Source organism: Gouania willdenowi, chromosome 8, assembly GCF_900634775.1.
Source record: "Gouania willdenowi chromosome 8, fGouWil2.1, whole genome shotgun sequence".
In the NCBI taxonomy this organism is placed as follows: Eukaryota; Metazoa; Chordata; class Actinopteri; order Blenniiformes; family Gobiesocidae; genus Gouania; species Gouania willdenowi.
In genome coordinates, this window is record NC_041051.1 from 3569139 (window position 1) to 3588420 (window position 19282).

Sequence of the window (19282 nt, forward strand, 5' to 3'; positions counted from 1 at the left end):
TAAAGTAAAATTCATACAGAATTTAGTTTTTTAATTGCAATAATAAACATGCAATGCTGTCGCAAAAAGATTCCACTGCATTCTTTTATATATATAACCAAATTCATACAGAAGACAAAGTGATTTCATAGTTTATATCTTGTCAGAGGCTAAATGCACAGGAGAACAAAACACTTAATAATAATAATTTTGCAGGTAAGAGAAAAGATATGATGAAAGAAATGCTATCAAAACATTATTCATCAGAAACGAAGAGAGTTCAGAACCTAAAATAATTTCTAGTGAAATCTTTGAATTGCTTATAAAAAAATCATATTTGATCAACTTCCCACATTAACCAAGACTAAAGTTTATTTGAGATGCGTAAATTACGATGAATGAATTGTGTAAATTAATTCAGATACATTCAGACAAACATTTGGGATATCATTAAAGATTTGTATCCAAAGTTCTAATTGAAGCTCTCAGTGAACAGAAACTTCCTCCAAGTATGACACAGGGTTATGATTTTAATTTTAAAACCAGGTAAAAGTGGGACCTATCACTTTGTTTAATAATGGTTTTATACTACTAGCACTACACGTACACAAAATGTGTAAAAAGCTCATCTTAAGTGGCCAATGTCAGGATTCCTGAATAAGACGCATTAGATCAGTGTTTTCTCACCACAAATTAAAGGTTCCAGGGAAAAATCAGAAGCTTAAGTTCGATGAAGTGTTGTTTTATTGTGAAGTTCTCCTCCGATACAGCACGTGGCGCTGACAACCGGAAACCAGCCTAATGAGGCGCGCGCTGCAGCGTTTGAACAACAACCGGTACGTTTGCTTTTCTCATTTAAACTACAACAGTTATGAACTATTAACTATTATAAATATATAAACTTTAAAACCGTCGATAAAGGAACAATAATAAGATTTCTATGAAAATATATCTTTACTCATATTTAAGAGACAGTTTTCTACACGGCTTCTGGCTGTTGCTGACAAATATAAAATTGTTTATGTATTTAAAACAAGACAATGTCTTAACTGGTGTACCGTAGTTTTGTATGAAGTAAAGATTGACGTAACTTTAAAAAAATAAAATTAAAGCATAACAACAGGTTACATGTTCGTTTTTTTATTTTGCAGAAAGGTTGTACTTTAATTAAGTTAACAGTAGCATAACCAACTTAGCATCTGCATTGTTTCACCTTATGGAATTAAATTCAGAGGGTCCAGCTCTGATAGTGGGGTCTCCTAACCCTCTTCCCCTGGTCAGGGGTCTGTGACCTTTACTCTACAAGGAACCATTTAACCTCATCTCACCTGGATTATCTCCTCCTGGAGCCATAAATACCTTCTCAATGAAGACAATACAGTGTATTAAATTATATACAGTTAAAATTATATAGAATAATGTTTGATTTAATTTGATGTGATTTCTATTGATCATGTAAATGGAAACTTAAAAACAGTTTAAAAAAAATAAATTGACATCAAGAAATAAAACAATATCTTTCATCTTCAAATTCTTACACATCTCAGTTTACATAAACACAATGTTATATAAAGAATATTTTTATAGTTAATGTATTTGAAAGGCTACAAAAAATAACTTGAATTTGATAACACATGATCATGTGATCAACACATATACTCGCATATGCGACTATCTTGGTCGCAGTCTCGAGCCGTGATGTGTCATTGAAGGAGATGTGTATGTTTTTAACGTTATCTCATTTTGTCTGCACTAATTTGTATGTTCAGCAAAATGACAATAAAGCTTGATTTGATTTTGATTAAATAAGGTGTTGAAAGATATTACAGTGCATTGATATAACTATACATTAATGCACCTAGTGAAAAGAGGGAGGGGCCTATATATCGGGCCTGCTGTAAAGTATGAGAATCTTTTGGTGTGGATTATGAAATAAGGAGTGCTTTTTAAATATGTCCCTTCTTGTGTTAGATGGCTTTTGTTGGAGACTGACGTGTGTCCTGACCTGCTTTTTAGATCAATCAGACGTGTGGCGTGCCATGGCTCAGGGCCATAAGTTCCAGGACCTGGAGGAGACTGGAGAGGCTCTGGTGGGCTTCATCAACAGCAGTCAGCTGGAGAGTCTGAGCCGTGTGAAGCAGGAGCACCAGGAGCTGTTTGATCAGCAGACACACACGGCACAAACACTCATCCACATTCTAAAAGGTCTGATCAATAATGCACTTTCATTCACCCCCAACTACACTTTCTGTTTTTTGCCGCTTATTGGTCGGTTTCAACATTTTATTGCAGGTTGTGTTCACATTCAGGGTGTAAGAAAAAATGGATTCAGCGATTTATCACGACATTTCACTGTGCAATTATCGTACCACTTTTTGTAGCCTTTCAAATACATTATAACTAAAAAAATCTTCTTTATATAACATTGTGTTCATGTAAACTGAGATGTGTAAGAATTTAAAGTCAATTTATTTTATTTTAAACTATTTTAAAGTTTCCATTTACATGATCAATATAAATCACATCAAATTAAATCAAACATTATTCTACATAATTTTAACTGTATATAATTTAATACACTGTATTGTCTTCATTGAGAAGGTATTTTTTGGCTCCAGGACTTTAATCCAGGTGAGATGAGGTTAAATGGTTCCTGGTAGAGTAAAGGTTGCAGACCCCTGACCAGGGGAAGAGGGTTATGCTACTGTTAAGTTAATTCAAGCACAGCATTTCTGCAAAATAAATAAAAAAAAGCATAATACATGGAACCTGTTGTTATGCTTTGCTGTCAATTAAAAAAAATTGTTACGTCTTCTTTTAAAATTATATAAAATAAATAACCTGTTATTTCAGTGACTGCTTGTTGCAGAAAAACTTAATATTGGCACTAAAACATTAAAACATTTAGCAAATATATCTCGAGTCATTGTCAATCTTTACTTCATACAAAACTACGGTACGGTTAAGTCAACTATTCATCAGCATGCATGGCTATGCTGTACACAGCCCCCCCCCCGTTCAAAAAAAGGGTGCGACCAAATTATGTGCTGCACCAGTGCTACAACTGGAAAAGTTGGTGTCGAGCCCTGAATATTTAGTATCAGAATATAATGTGTCATGACGTGTGTAAATAGTGAATTGTATGGTAGTGTACAGCCCTAGTTCACATAAAGTCCTCATCTACTGTATTTTTCAGCTTCCACTACATTTCATGTGTAATAATTGTGCGTGTGCTGCAGACGTGGCTCGTATTGAAGAGAATGTGGGTCAGACGCTGCTGGACACGGAGAAGGAGAAGAAGGAGAACGAGAGGCAGCTGGAGAGCCTGGAGGAGCAGCTCAGACGGTGCACGGCCAAGGGTCAAATGACTGACTCAGAGATACAGTATCCATCAAACATATAGTGAAAATACCTTGAAAGAATAAATCATATCTATGTATAGATTTAGAATCAGAATATACTTTAATGATCCCAGGAGGAAATTACTTGAAGCTAGGGTAGGCGATTTCCTCCAGATACACTTTTTAAGTTTTTGGTTGAAATTGTCCTTATGTCCCAACAGAAATTAAGATCTCATGTGCTCTGAAAAAGGAACGAACAAAATCTATCATCTGCAGCATTTGTAAACCTGTAATAACTTTGACCAATGGAATATACATATATTTTATTTTATTTATTTATTCAGTTTATTTCCGACATGGTTACATTCACTTTTTTTTTTTTTACATTTTTTTTTTTTTTGTACATGCCGAAAAAGGAGATGAGAGAAGCAGTTTGCTTATCGAGGTCCCGTCCCCTGTTTTGTACATCGAAAATTTACATGGGTTTGGTCAAACATTCTTAGATTGTTCTGAACAGTCCTTTTTTGTGTAGGATTTATTCTCATCTGTAGTCAGTTGTCTTTTTTTTTTAATTTTTTTTTTTTTATTCCTCCTCCTCTCTATCGTTGTTCGTGTCGGCCTTGTTCCCTGCCAGACGGTGTTTGCATTCCTCCAGTTCAAGAAAAGTTCATCTTCTTTCGAAGTTGTTCGAAAGGTTTTTCCCTTTTCATCCATGACGTCACCACTCGGGAATGTCTCTTTTGGACACACAAGTTTGCAGCTTGTTTTGTCTCTACGTCAAGGTTATTCCAGCTGTTGTTAGTTCTATTGGCAGTGTTGTATTTTCCACTGTTATATTTAACGCTTTCTTGTATAAACACATTACTATGTCTTAGTTCATAAGGAAGGTAGTAATGTAATCCTTAATCACCCCACCACCTAGCAATTGAAATGAATAAATGACAGACCTTTTTTACTCTTGGTTTCCACATTGAATTCAGTGTCAGTGAAATAATCACAGTCTGAGTTTTTGTTTCCAGTGTTTATATAGATTTGGGTCCATGTCCGTGATTGCCATCAGTAATGTTGTTTTTTAGGTGGATCCTTCGTATTTTCCCAAGTCTTCCATCGTTTTGATGAATATCGGTTTTCCGTTCTCTTCTCTCAGTGGTGTGATATAAATCCTGCAGTTTTTCGTCCACGTCTTTAGAATCTTTCCTCCTTTTTTATTTGGCGTGCCTTCCATGCAATGCTTGCGTTTTGTTTTGTCAAGTTTTCATTAATAAAAACCTTCGTTTCCTTCAGTTTTTTGCCTTGCTTCAGTAGTTGTCCTTTAAATTTCACATTCGTGAAGGTGATTTTTACAGCTCTGTTATCATTTCTCTTTGACAGGAGATGGCAGGAGTTGATGTTGTCAGGGTTCAGGTTAATGTCCTTCGACTCCAAGTAGTCAATGACCTGTTGTTCAATCGATTTGGTTTGTTCGTCACTCGTGTAACTCCTGGGTATTATCTTTAGGCCTGTGATGATGACATCTTTCTCTCTTTCCTTTTGTTCTAGCTCTTCAACCCTCGCGTTCAACAGTTTTATCTCTTCAGCATTCCTCTCATTCTGCTGTTTCAGTACCTTTGCTTCACTTTAAAGGTTTTCCAGTGATTTTTCCGGCGTCTTTTCCAATGACTTTATCTCGGCAGCTAGACCGTCTTTGAAGTTTCGTAGACCCTCGCGTATCATCTCCTTGACCTCTTCCAAACCCGGATCAGGTTCTGGAGGGCCTCCATGCGGTTTCTTAACCATTTTTCTTTTTGTCTTGGGCCCAATTTTTCAGGCTGTAGCCAAGGTTGTGTTATCGGAGAGTGAAAACACGTATATATAATGGTAAAGTTTTGTTTACTTACTGCTAAATGAGACATGAGACAGCGTAGTTTCTACACAATACAAGCGATGAGCTGAGCTCTTCTGCAGCAGCTGTGAGCATGCATGTGAGTGAGACGGAGCACGCAGGGGCGGGAGGCAGAGCCGTCGGGGAGGCTATATTCAAAATCATGCTAGCTTTCAAAAATTGCCTACCCTACCTTTAAACATGACTTATTTAAACATGATTGTAACAAATGCAGATGAAATTAATCAATAACTGCAACTTGAAACAACAAACTAGTTTAATTGTGAAGCCAAAAGTGTTTATGTACATTTTTTATTAGTATGGATGTCTTGTGTGTACAAATATGTGCAATGATGTCACAACTGCAAACTACACAGTGTGACACAAGGATTTAAGGGTTATTTAAGGAGTGTGTGATGATTAGGTTAGGGTTAGTCTGAGTCACATGACCTAAACTGGCCAATGAGGGGTGCAGCGTACAGATAGAATGTCGATATATTGATACGGCAACCATACGGCTAGACACTGCCTATTTTATTTGGAGTGAACGCGTGTACAATTAAAGAAAGATCTTAAGACACAAATTAAGGAAATGCTCATGATTTAGACACATTAACTAAAGGAGCTGATGCAGAAAAACGCATGGTTGTCTAACGTCATGCATGTGCACACATGTAGAGCATGTTACATCTTTAACATGCACATGTGTAGAGCGTGTTGCATCCTTAACGTGCACGCAGGTTTCTGCAGCGAGAGCTGGAGAGTGTGAGAAACGCTGATCATGAACTGAAGACTCAACAGAACGAGGTGGACCAAGACACCACTGAGATTATCCCGTCTGCCCTGTGAGTGTCATCTACAATTTACTTTACTTTGAAAATCTACACCATGCTTTTTATCAGGGTTGTGTGACGTGTTGTGTTTGCTGAATACATGAACATTTCTGATGACGTTATAGTTAATCTGTACAGGTTAAAACGGGTTCTATTTCATAATATTTTGTGAGATGTCTCACTACGAGAGGAAACCTCTGTCTGCATTCCTCAGAAGCATTATTTCAATCTGCCAATCCTGATTGGCCGGTGAAGCGTGTCCGTCCGCGAGGGGGAGACCCACCTCCTATAAAAGGAGGACACGGACAGACGCGCACCATTCAAACACCTCTTCTCCTCTCAGCTATCTCGCGTTTTCTTTTGCCAGTTTAACTGTCCACAGGCGGATTTTCTTTATTTCAGTCGCCGGACGCTGACAGGAATAGCGCCTGCTCTGGACCACAACTGGTCGAGAAGTGGGTAGAAAACGACTCTTACCTTGCTTTGCTTCGTAGGTGCTTTCCTTTGCTGCCGAAAGGTAGTGAACCTCCGAGCCTCAGCTCCGGCTGAAGGCTCCTTCCATCATGTTGCTCTTTCACACTGGCGTTATCGCCGCTGCATGCTCCTTGCCACAAGGCCGGTGTGTTGACCTCAGCACACCTCGCTGTCATCTTGGTCCCACTGCCTTCGGTGCCTACGGGCCAGTGCCTACGTCGGTTCTCCCCCTGGGCTCTCACAAAAATGTGTAGCCCGGCTCCAGCTCCTGATACTATGGTGGCCGAGCTTCAGACTAAAACAGAAGCTGCTGTCTCGAAAGAAACCAACGCTGTCCTCGACATCTCAGACGGTCCAGCACACGTTGGCCTGCATCCCTGCTTGCACCTGTGCTAGCTACCTCGTGGTAGCGCTTGCTAAGCCACCTGCTCTCCTGACTGCGTCACGCAGTGATGGAGACTAAATCTCCTCTCACCGAGGGAGCGGGTTGCTCTGGGGCTCGCCTCTGTCCATGTGGGGGTCAAATCTCCGCCAAAGACAAGCACGAAGTCTGCCCCAGCTGCCTGGGTCTGGAACATGCCCATGTGGCGGTCGAGTCTCCGGGCTCGTGCCAGCACTACGCTGCGTTCAACGCATGGAGCCTCCACGGAAGGCTGGCACGCCAGATTGGCCAGTCCGAGCAGGACTCCTTCCCTCCTCACGACATCTTTGTAGAGGCGGATGAGGTAGAGACTCCGCTGATGGACACTGCAGCTGCTCAGGTTTCCAGCTGGGGTTCCCACCTCGACCTGGCGACCCCCTCCCCGCTTCACAAGGATGTCCTCATGATTGACTGTGGAAAGTTTGATTAGGACTCTGACCCACCCTCGGGTGTGGACAAGGAGGATGAACCTTTCATCACCCCGGCTCGGGGCAAGCTTCGTGCTGCCTCTTTTGCCTCTCAGGAGGAGATGAAGGGCTCCATGCCCGTCTCCTATCCTCCCAGCCTGAACACGGTGGACGTGTGTAAGCAAACTGCGGCCTGGCTGGCCATTCCATGGCCCACCGTAGTGACTTAAACCACCAGGTCCCGCTAAGAAGGGAAGAAGCTTCCTTTTTTACACAGCGCTCCGAGACAGGTCGTTCCTGTCTTCCCTGAGCTGCTCATTGAGGTTGCGCGCCCCTGGAAGGACCATCCATTCACCGGGAAAAACCCTGTGTCACGTGCCTCATCCCTCAACTGTGAGACGATGGAGAGCCTCGGACTACTTTGCATGCCGCCGGTTGAGCCCCTCATTGCAGCTCACCTGCTCCCTCGACAGCCTGGTGTGTCTCTTTGTGGGCCTGTGTTGCCGTCCAGAGAGGACCGTCTCCAGTCAAACCTGTCTGGTAGGACATATGCAGCCGCTGCACTCTCAGTCAGGGCGCTGAATGTCCACTCTCTCCTCACTGCCTATCAGGCCAAACTCTATGAGGATTTTGCCCTGTCTCAGGACCCGGCGACAATGGAGGAGATGTGCAGGCCATGGGGAAGGTGATGGGTAACATGGTTGTGGGTAACATTGGAGTGTTGTCATCCTGGATGCCCAGGGCACTGAGAGGAGAAAAAGAGAGACGATGAGGCTCTCCGCTTCTGCCTCCCCAGGAAACCCCCGCTCACATCTCCACTGGTGCAACGAGGGGCTTTCCCTCAGGCTGCTCTCCAGGGTCCGCGGTGAGACCTTTCGTTCCCCGACCAGCTCCGCCCACCTGGCCCAGGAACTCCACAGGTCCGACGGCCGATGCTGCGCCGGCACAACCTACACAGGCACAGCGCACGCAGTAGTCTAGGAGGAAGAGAAAGACTGTCTGACCACTCTTCTCCTCTAATAATAAAGCTAATGCCCCCCCCCCCCCGCCCCACATGTCCACAAGCACACACTCACACATATATTCAAAACAGAGTGATGTGTTCATCGCTCACGCCCCAGCCAAAGGCAAGGGGCACATCATGTGAAATCAATGTCAGCCACAATAGTGGTGGAGGGTCCAGTTATTTCCACTCGCAGGGAGGCTCAGGCCCCTTCCTGGTCAGGAATGGCAGTTTCCCCGTCGTCACCCTGTCCCCTAGAGCGAGCGGTGTGTGTTCGCTCCGGGGGTGTTACCCTGTTCCACTGGCAGGGGGTGCCTCCGCTGTGCAGGAAATTCCTCTGTTGTTGGTTGGGCGGCCGCCAGCAGAAGGCTCCACTGCGCTGTGGACGGGCCCTCTGGTGATAAACGGCCCACTGCCACGAGGGGGCTGTACGGGCGGCCTCTAACAGGGGGCACTGTCATGCCACTTTTGGGCTCTCCGGTTGCTTACGGTCTGCCTCTGAGAGAGGGCGCCATCTCTCTGTGTAGGGCTCCTCTCTCAGTGGGTACACCAGAGCGTGGATCATTCACCACAAATGTGGGATTTGTGGTGAATGCGGAAAAGAGCGTGTTTCACTGGAGTGGATGAAGATGTGCGGGGCGTGTCTGGCATCTGTTAAGTTCAGATTGTGTCTTTGTTTACTCGGGTCGATGCTTCGGCCATCCTTGTGATCCGCCTTGGTTGCCTTCACATGAGGAATTTCTAACTGTGGGTGCACTCACATGGGCTTGATCCTGTACGTCATGGCACACGGAGGGTTTTGGTTATGCCAGAGTGCAGTGTGGCATGCCCCGGGCTTCCTGACGGACGGGGTGCCTATGGGCATCGTTACGTTCAGGAAGGTGGTCTCCAAGATCACCGCTTGTCACGTTGGCTTTGGGGATAGGTCGGCCAGTCAACACCCGCTGATCTGCCTGTTTATGAAGGGAGCATGTAGGCCAGACCACTGGTGCCACTGTGGGATCTGGCGGTGGTTTTGGTGGATTTAAACGTCCTCCTTTCGAACCACTAGAGGAGGCGGGCCTGAAGTTCGCCTCTCTTAAGGCTGTCTTGTTACTGGCTCTGGCTTCGGCCAAGAGGTTCGGTGACATCCATGCGCTCTCGGTTCATCTGTCGTGCGCTCAGCTTTTCCCAGGTGATACGAGGATCATCCTGAGACCCAACATGGCCTTTGTGCCGAAGGTTGTGGGCTTGTGTTCTCACATTTACCTTTCAACCTTTTCTGCCTCACAGGGCGAGCAGCGGCTGAATGTGTTATGTCCAATTTGTGCGATCCGCACTTATATAGATATGACGACGAGCCTCAGGAGGAGCGATCAGCTGTTCGTCTCCTGTGCCAATCCCTGTAAGGAGAAGCCTGTTACTAAGCACCGCCTGTCACACTGGGTGGTGGAGGCTATTGCTTTGGCTTACTCGTGTCAGGGTCTACAGCCGCCTATGGGTCTGCGTGCACACTCGACTTGGGGTCTTGCCACATCCTGGACTTTGTTCAGGAGAGTGTCTGTTCAGGACATCTGTGCAGCTGCGTGTTGGACATCGCCCCTCACGTTTGTCGGCTTTTACATGCTGGAGGTTTCCGCTCCGTACGTGGCACGGGTGGTTTTACCATCCTGATGTGATCAGACTTCTGCCCTGGGAGCTGGTACCACTCGATGCACTACCCCATACCCCATAGTGAGACATCTCCTGAAATATTATGAAATAGATCTTTAGGTTACGTATATAACCACGGTTTTATAAGTAATATGAGTGAGATGTCTCACCAGACTACCCTGTTTGCTCGAACGAGGAGAAGAGGTGCTTATTTGGTGTGCACTTCACCAGCCAATCAGGATTGGCAGAATGAAATAAATGCTTCTTTTTTTTTTTTTTTTTTTTTTTTTTTTTTTTTACTTGTCTGCACATGCTGTCAAAGGTCAACACCACAGGAAGTGCAATCATTATGAGACAGCAATGCATATTTTGTTATTGCAATAAAATACATTGATTTATTTTATTGCTTAATTGTGACCATCACCAGCCCTCCCTAAGGAAGGGTAAGAAATCTTTTATTATAGGGAGGATATAAAAAGGCAGAGCAGTGTTACACCTAAGTGGAGGGGGAGGGGGAAGGGGAGGGGAAAGGGAGCAGGGAGGAGAGACTCAAGACAGGAAATAGAAAAGGGGGGGAAGAATAGACTGTTTTGCAGTGAGGGTGAGATGTGAGGTTGTAGAATATATTGTGCTTATTATGTTGTGTAATCCAGCCACTATGGTGACAAGTGTGAAGCTTAGCTATAATGGTGGTGGCTGTGGACAGGAGGAATGTGTGAATGGTAGTACCTGAAACCGGTATTTGGGATTAACGTGTCTAAGGTTAAGCCCAGTATGAGTTTTATCCCACATCCCAAGGCGTGCCAGTGCATCGTATACCAGTATATGTTCAAAAAAAAAAAAACGCTACTGCAAGCCCAGGAACTGCCCTGGGCCCGCAGATGCAGCCAGGCCAGCAGAAAGAGAAAGAAAATAAATGCTTCTGAGGAATGCAGACAGAGGTCGCATCCCATAGTGAGACATCTCACTCATATTGCTCAGAGAACCGGGGTTATATACATAAACTAAAGTTCTCAAACGTGGGGTCAGGACCTCATTTGGGGTTGTGAGACACTGGGAGGGGGTTGCCAGATCACTTCACTAAGAATATTTTTGGAACAATTTGAGCCCAGTTTTGCTTATTTTATCCCTTTTCTGCAACTACACCAAATTCACCACATTTTAACCTACTGTATTTTCCACACTTTTTCTCACCATACTTTTGCTTCTTTTAATGTATTTTTGCTACATTACTCCCATTTCTTACACTTTTACTTCACATTTCAATGCCTTTTCTGCACATTTTTTCCACTTTCAAGACATTTTCAGCACTTATAAACCCTTTCCACCACTTTTCCACATAATGTCACCACAAAATAAAGGTTCCAGAGAGCGGGGACCCCCACTGTAGCTGAAGGTGGTTGAACACAGACATGAACATTGAAGAACAGTCATGTGGAGACTATTATTCATCTGAATAATATCCACTGTTATCCAGGAACGTTCACTATTATTATAGTCATCTTAAAGATGTAAATCCTGGTTTTAATCACAAATAAAATGGATTCAATGTGACCAAAAATGGGGGAAAAGGTGGTGAAATGGGATTTTAAAAACCACAGAAATTGGTTAAAAGTTGCAAATTATAGTCGACAAAAATAGACTGAAACAGTGGTAAAAAGGGTTCAAAGTGTCAATATTGGAACAATTAGTTTAAACTCAAATAACGGACATGACGAATGGTGAATGTGGTTAAAAAATGGAAAATGGAAAAAAATAATCATGAAATATGGTGAAAAAAGGTTAAAAGTGGCAATAATGGGTTAACTAACATGTGTGACATTATGTGTAAAAGTGGCGGAAAGGGTTTATAAGTGCTGAAAATGTCTGGAAAGTGGAAAAAATGCACAGAAAAGACAGTCAGAAAAGGCAGTAATGTAGCAAAAATACATTAACAGGAGCAAAAATATGGCAAGAAAAAGTGAAGAAAATAGGTTAAAATGATGAGTTTGGTGCAGTTGCTGAAAAAGGCTAAAAAGAAACGAAGATGGGCTCAAATTGTTCAGAAAATATTCCTAGTTACTTGAAGGCAACCCCAAATGGGGTCCTGACCCCAAGGTTGAGAACCACTGTCAGAAGCTTCTCCTCCAGCTCTAATATTTCAATCAATCAATCTTTTATTTGTATAGCGCCAAATCATAACCAATGGTATCTCAAGGCACTTTACAGTAGAGCAGTCTTAGGGACGGACTCTTCATTTTATGGATACACACATATGCATATATACGTATATACACACACATATGTATCCCACACCACACATGAATTCATCATGGCGGCAAGGAAAACCTTCTGTTAAGCAGCAGGAACCTTGTGTGGATCCCATTCCTATGATGAACAGCCATCCACGTTATGCTGTGTTGGGTGTGTGCAGAGGAAAGGGTGGAGACAGAGCCGCTGAGACTCTGTAACTCCACACTGAGGATCCCACGGACCTGCAAGACAAAAGCCAGAAGGAGTACAGGAGCAAACACACAAGGGAAGAAGCAGACATAGAGGGAGTGTTTGAGAGAGGAATGGGACCCTCTCCGGTCCCTCTCTAACCTAAATGACCTCTCTCTTAACGCCCTCTCCAACCTCTCTCCAACCGAGTATGCCAGACCCCCCCCCCCGGCAGTCTATGCCTATTGCATCTTAATTATGAGCTATGAGCTGGTTCCTAACTAAAAGCTTTATCAAAGAGGAATGTTTTGAGTCTAACCTTAAAGGTAGAGAGGGTGTCTGCCCCCCGAACCGTGGTTGGTAGATGGTTCCAGAGAAGTGGGGCCTGATAACTGAAAGCTCTTCCTCCTATACTACTTTTAGAGACAAATGGAACAACGAGTAGTCCAGCATTTTGAGAGCGTAGTGTTCTGGGGGGATTGTATGGCACTACAAGCTCCTTGAGTAAGACTGGTGCCTGTCCATTTAGGGCTTTATAAGTGAGAATATTTCTTCTTCTTGTCGTCAACAGACACGTGGCCCAGCTGTACCATAAGATCACTAAGATCAGGTGGGAATACGACACTGCACCCAACATTCTACAAGCAGGTAAACTTTATTTATCTGTTGATTTATTACTTTATTTATTTGTTCGTTTGTGAACAAACTAACTCAAAAACGAATGGATGGATTCTGAACATATTGAAACGTGACAATTAAGAAGTGATTAGATTTTAGGGATGATCAGATCAATATATAGAATATGATTCTAGGCCAGTTGAATAAACTCTTATGACCGATCATTATGAAATGTAACTTATGTGGGGTTAGTTTCTTATTACTACACAGTTTCTCCTGAAACAGATCTGATTGTGCATGATTCATTTAGAAACATGGGGTGACACGCATTTGGACCTACTGTACCTTAAAGTGTGGATAATAATGGCTCTATAACTGTGATAATATACATGATATCATAATATGGCTCTAAGTGCTCTTGTTTATTACGTTGTTTGTCTGGTTAGGATTATATTAAAGTACGTCACGGATCTTGACAAAATTTTAACCAAAGAAAGACTTCATTACGGAAGATTCCATTACGTTTTAAAGGGGATCCAGAACGATTTAGGGATTCTGGATCACGTTCAAAAATCAGAAGATCCCCATCGTCCTTCAGTTCCACTGAGTTTCATTCAGATTTCATCACCATTTCTTTGAAATATAATCAATAATTATGTCTTTAAAGTGTAAATAATTCTGATTAGATAATGGCAAATATCTGGCAAAGAGGAGATTTCTTTATTAGCAAATAACAACTGTTAGCATGTTTCCTTTTTTTTTTAAAGTAGTTTTGTAATTCCTGCTGTTCTAATGAAAACACTGTCCTTTCTTCTTAGTACACTATGGTGCAGACCTGGCAACCCCCATCAGCATGGACTCCTCCACCCAATCACGGGCTGACATCAGTGAGCAGCTGTGGGGCTTTGTGAGCACTCAGTGGTAGAATGTGATGTCATGTTTCATGTAATCTGTACAATAAAATCAAAACCTGTGGTTGGTTGTTCACTACCAGAGTTGGACTTAATTATAGAGTAGAATTTTCTTTATTCATCTGGTAGGAACATGACAGCAAAATAAAAAAAGACAAGACAAGGTAACGCACAGGAAAAGAGGAAATATTGTGATGAAATAAACAAGAAGCTAAAGAAAAAACTATCTAAAAAGAATAAAGGATACAGGTGAGAATAAAGGACACAATTCTATTTTTAAATTACAATTACATCTTCAATTACCATTACTTTGATCAGCATTTTTTCCAATTAAAGTTAAAAAGATTAATTCCCCTGAAAGTCAATTAAATTTATGTTTTAAGTTATTTAAGTTCAATAAATAATCCTTATTAAACGTAACCTTCCTCTAGTGTTAGCCTTCTGTTAGCATCTCTAATGCTAACAGCTCAGTTTAACCCATGTCTTAAATCAGCTTTAAAATACACTAAGAAATATTATCTATAATCTAATTAGTTTCTCATCTATTGGTTACCTTGAAAATATTGGTCTTAATCTTTTTGTGTGGGCGTCTCAGCATTTTTTCTGTCTGTATATCCCTAAATGTATTTTTTTAAATGGTAAAATAATCCTCAAGAGCACCAACAGGTAAACTTGATATGAAACATATTTGCCTTATTTTTAACTACCAACATAGAACTGTAGTTTTGTGTTTAATTAAATTGTAAATGACAGTTTTTATACAGATTCAGTTTCAAATACATCCATTTAATGACCCATTGGCTCCTTTTCAGGGTTGCAGAGTCATTTACAATTACAAAGTCAATTATCTGAACTCATTTACAATTACACCAGCAACATACAACTTTGATTACAATTATAATTGTCATAATTGTAATTAATTAATATTTAAGGGTTCATTAAGGGATGTAACAACACTTAATTATTGTTCCATTTGTGCTGAATTTTCTAAAGTAGCAAAAACGTACCGCAACATTTGATTTCAACCACAGTCCAGCAAAAACAATAAATAAAAGTACATAGACCACCATGCAGATATGGTTTCAACCCTAGATTCAAACAAAAGCTATTCAATCGCTCATCAAGAACTGAAGAATAAACTTACCTTAGAGACTAAGTCACACGAAACAATAACCATACATTACTACTTTAATCATAATGCTGTGATCAAACTTAAAGGGAATTAGCATTACGAAGTTTCTTCAATGTCCACATATGCCGATAATAGTTTTTAGTTGTTAAAGTCAGATCTGTGTTTTTGTGCTAATAATAATCAAATATTAGAAACGGAGGCAGTACCTGTGGATTCCTGCAGGTGGAGCACTAAGCCCACACATCAAATAAAATCACATTAACAAGTTTGGAAATGAGTGCATCATCACAATAAAATCCAAATTAAACCTACAATTGTAACACTTTGTCACTGGGATAAATAAAGTATTTCTTATAATGGTGGATGTGGAGTTTAATGTTCTGTTAATAATGAATAAGGATCTAACTGCATAACATTAGGCCACCAATACCATTTCCTTTAGATCTTAACTTCTAAAGTCCTGGAATTTGTGACAAGTTATCTTAAATTCTGTGAGATTATGTGTGAGAAATTCCAGGGATTTAGAAAACAGATTTCACAATTTGTGAAAAAAATGACTGCAATCGTGTTAGAAATCCAAATATGGAAAATGTAAGACAAGAAGAAGATAAAAATCAGTTTCATGCAGTTAAAGAATGAGAAAAGTTCAACTGTTCTAAACATGTTTCCCTTGTGTAGCTTTGAAATGAATAAATGAATAAGTACATTTATATTGAAATTAGAAAATCTGTAGCACTTTTATGTTCAACATTCTAAGCTTCACAGGGGTGACTTTAGTGTGAGGTTTTCCTCTTGTGGTGAGTAAAAGTAATAATTCATCCTTTTTTAGCCTTTTACAGTGTGAAACATGCACATACCCATGTCAGCAGTAGGCCACAGTGTTACAACTGATCACATCTATACTTATGTATATGAATATTCATGAGGTAATACAAGATCAACATGGTTTAAAGGGCAGTAAAACATTGTTTACAAATGATTCACATATCTTTATTCAGTGCATATATAAGTTAAGTGAGGATTTAACAGTTCACAAAGGTTATAGATATTCACACACGTCACAAAGAGTAAATATATGTTTTTCTTTACATTTCTGTACAAAGATTTTGCCACAAAGTTAGGACAAATCTTCCAGTTAATGTTTTGCTTCAGGGTTGACGTGTGATTGATTACATGTGAGTTTAGTTGATTGTTCCACCCAGCCTCGTGTGAACCTCTCAGTTTAGCTCACAGACATTTCTCCATAACCGCTGATGACCAAAACTCGTGGGTAAAATGAGAGCATTTTGGGAGCAGTTTTCTGGGCGTGGAGACTTCATGTCTGTAATAATGTGTCATTACATGCTATGCTTGCTTCTGGTTGGTCCTCTGGGAAACACCGATTGGGTGAAATGTCTGTTTTGATCATCTCGGAAGGAAGTTCCACTTCCAAATACTGGCCTTTTTCCCATAGAAAATACATGGTCTTTCTTCATGAAAAGGTCCTTCTTTTAGTTTGGCAATAGGTGGAAGAGAAGGTAAGGTACAGCGTCACGGTTTAGGTTCAGATCTAAGCACCACTTCATCATGTCTTAGAGATCCGGGGATAAATGGCCTTAATGGTGGGAGGGGAAAAGTTCCCAGAGGAAATGGTTGTCTCCAATCCCTCTAGTTTATGAGAAGCTGCATCCACTTTACTTGTGCTGCACTCCAGGAAAGGCACCCCGATCTTCTTCACGTGTCCGTCCTTTGTCAGAAGGCAGCGTCTGCAGAGCAGCCTGAGGATAGCCTTCCTCATGTCCTTACTGGTCAACGTGTAGATAATGGGGTTAAGTAGAGAGTTGAACATAGCGATGCCCAGGAAGTAGTCCGCCTTGAAGAGGACCTCACAGCTTTTGGTTGGACAGAAGAAGTCCAGCAGTAGGAGGATGAAGAGTGGCAACCAGCATGCGATGAAGACTCCCAGTACAATGGTGACGGTCTTTAGCAGGGCCATGTACTTTTCCGACTTACGATAGAGACCCTTTCGCTGTGGAACTGAAGCCAAGCGCTTGGTGTTGGACTTGACGATGCGAAAGATGCGTACGTAGAGGACCACGATGGACAAGAGGATGGTGCTGAAGATGGTGATGCAGAAGAGGATGTAGCTCTTGGCGTAGAGAGGGAGGACAGTGGAGCAGTGCTGCAGGTGGCCCATACAGTTCCACCCCAGGACGGGTAGGACCCCCAGGAACACCGACAGAACCCAGCTCACTCCAATTAGGGCAAACATCCGCCCCTGTTTGTCCGCCTGATATGGTTTCATCCTCACCATGGTTACGTGGCGCTCAATGGCAATGGCCAGCAGACTGATCACAGAGGCCGCCAACATGATAAACACGCCCCCCTCCCTGAGGAAATATAGCACAGGGGTCATGTTTAAGGTGTTGGCACCAGATGTCATGAGGTTGACCATGTAGGTGAAGCCTGCCAGCAGGTCAGAGAGCGTCAGATTACCTAGCAGGTAGTACATGGGCATGTGGAACTTCTTATTTTTCCAAATGGCCAATAGTACCACAGCATTTTCCACAACAATCAGGAGACAGACCAGCAGGAAAGCTATGGCCTCCGGTTTGAGTCCATCCTTGTATTTGTTCTTCTGGAGCTTGCCAGTGTAGTTGTAGTGCTCAATAATGACTGCGTTGCTTTGGTACTCGCTGAACATTCCCAGCATTCCCGTAGATGGAGAGGAAGAGACTGAAGTTGGAGTTACAACAGCAAACGCAGCACGCAAAGACTCAGTGGTCATTGTTCCAGGAGAGGCACTATTCAACTTAAATCCACAGTGAAACGCTCATATAGTCCTTTGGCTGTGCATTCTTTAGTTCCTGGAAGGTGCGAAAAGAGAAAAACTAAAAAATATATCCTGGATTTTATTCACAATGTTGAGCTTTTTCTCCCCAAACCCTTAGTGCTCAGTATGGGGCTGAGCCAGTCCCTACGGGGAGCAAGAAAGAGGAATTAAACACAACCACAAATCAAAGAAAGCTTTCAATAAAACCGTGAGGGCTATTTTACTGACTTGTAAATGATGAATTAGTAGGAGAACAAAAACAGGCTTCTCTGCAGTTGGAAAACAAAGAAAGAAAGTAGAAATAATTCCTATAAAAGCTTTTCACATCCAAACAGTGCGTGACGCTGCGTAATTGCGCACAGTGTTTCTGAAGTGTATGTCTAACTTTAGAACTCAAATGTTTTTAAAGCCAAATGGATCATTTTAAACACGCAGCACATTGAAAAAATGCGCGCACACGCCTAAGGCGCATCCCCGCACTTTAGGGACTAAAACAGGTCTAATGTCGGTAAAAGTTCACACGCACCTTTAAAACGTAATCTCATCCAGCTGCAAAGGACGCAGAGTACGTGTCTCCGTGCGCACCGCGGCTCTGCAACATGCGGGACTGGGAGGCTGTGAGGGCGGGACGCAGCAGGCAGTGGGCCCGTCCGGGTTAGCTCCTCCCCCTCCTCAATCCTTCAGCCTGACCCTAACCCTGGCTTCATCTGAAAGCCACTGATTTACAACTAATGATGTTGTTGGATCCATGCATGTTCCCACAGAGACACTGAGCAGAACCCTGGAAACAGCAAAGCCACAGTGGAAACTGTGAGTAGCACAGCTGGCTCTGATTTCACTAAACAACTGTAATTACCACAGTCACGTGTGTTTCTGTGTAAACGAGCAGTGATTTCATTCTGCTGTGTGCGCTGTGCACAGGTGGACCACATACTCAACTTAATCACTGAGTAAAAGTACAAGTACATAGGGCTGGGTATCGACAGGTACCGCACGATACAATGTATTGCCATATTTTTTCCTCACGGTTGCGATATTATCACAATACAACAATAATCGATATATCACAGGGAATTTCATCCACAATACATTATCTGTTACTGAAGAAATTAAAAATTTATTGACTGCACTGAATTCATTTCACAGGATTTACAAAACATTGTAATTTCACATGAATGACATCCAAGTAACACACACACACACACACACACACACACACACAGTGTAAATGTCTAAATATCCATTCCTCACCTATTGTCTCATTGTACTGTCAGTGATGTACCGTGACCACTAGGGTTGGGTAGGCAATGACAATTTCATATGTTTCTGCTGGCAAGTGTTAATTCAATTCAAATCAATTTTATTTGTATAAAGCAATTTCCAACAAAGTCATCTCAATGTGCTTATCAAAATATAAAATTCATAATAAGAAAGAAA

At 42.0% G+C, this 19282-nt stretch overlaps 2 protein-coding genes across 4 annotated transcripts; one reads left to right on the forward strand and one right to left on the reverse strand.

Annotated features, from left to right (window-relative positions):
* The first annotated feature begins 736 nt into the window (after positions 1–736).
* Positions 737–13980, forward strand: spc24 (SPC24 component of NDC80 kinetochore complex). Its single transcript, XM_028454695.1, has 6 exons — positions 737–815; positions 1996–2184; positions 3219–3363; positions 5922–6026; positions 12944–13020; positions 13809–13980. The coding sequence occupies exons 2-6, from the start codon at positions 2019–2021 to the stop codon at positions 13913–13915; spliced, it is 600 nt and encodes a 199-aa protein (XP_028310496.1). The 5' UTR covers positions 737–815; positions 1996–2018; the 3' UTR covers positions 13916–13980.
* Positions 13981–15751: 1771 nt separating this feature from the next.
* Positions 15752–18506, reverse strand: s1pr5a (sphingosine-1-phosphate receptor 5a). Of its 3 annotated transcripts, XM_028454693.1 has the most exons (3): positions 18372–18444; positions 18074–18114; positions 15752–17989 (listed from the first exon to the last, which is right to left on the reverse strand). In XM_028454693.1, exon 3 carries the CDS (start codon positions 17798–17800, stop codon positions 16598–16600), a length of 1203 nt encoding a protein of 400 aa, XP_028310494.1. In that variant the 5' UTR covers positions 17801–17989; positions 18074–18114; positions 18372–18444; the 3' UTR covers positions 15752–16597. The 3 variants fall into 3 exon arrangements, with proteins under 3 accessions (XP_028310494.1, XP_028310493.1, XP_028310495.1); XM_028454692.1 differs by lacking the exon at positions 18074–18114 and having other exon boundaries at positions 18372–18506; XM_028454694.1 differs by lacking the exon at positions 18074–18114 and having other exon boundaries at positions 15752–17879; positions 18372–18436.
* Positions 18507–19282: the final 776 nt, after the last annotated feature.

Bases quoted from the DNA above. Each gene is read 5' to 3' on its own strand.
- spc24 (XM_028454695.1), top strand. From the start codon at position 2,019: ATGGCTCAGGGCCATAAGTTCCAGGACCTGGAGGAGACTGGAGAGGCT. The intron at 3,364-5,921 runs GTATCCATCAAA...ACGTGCACGCAG, and splicing joins ATGACTGACTCAGAGATACA to GTTTCTGCAGCGAGAGCTGG. The intron at 6,027-12,943 runs GTGAGTGTCATC...TGTCGTCAACAG, and splicing joins GAGATTATCCCGTCTGCCCT to ACACGTGGCCCAGCTGTACC.
- s1pr5a (XM_028454692.1), bottom strand. From the start codon at position 17,800: ATGACCACTGAGTCTTTGCGTGCTGCGTTTGCTGTTGTAACTCCAACT.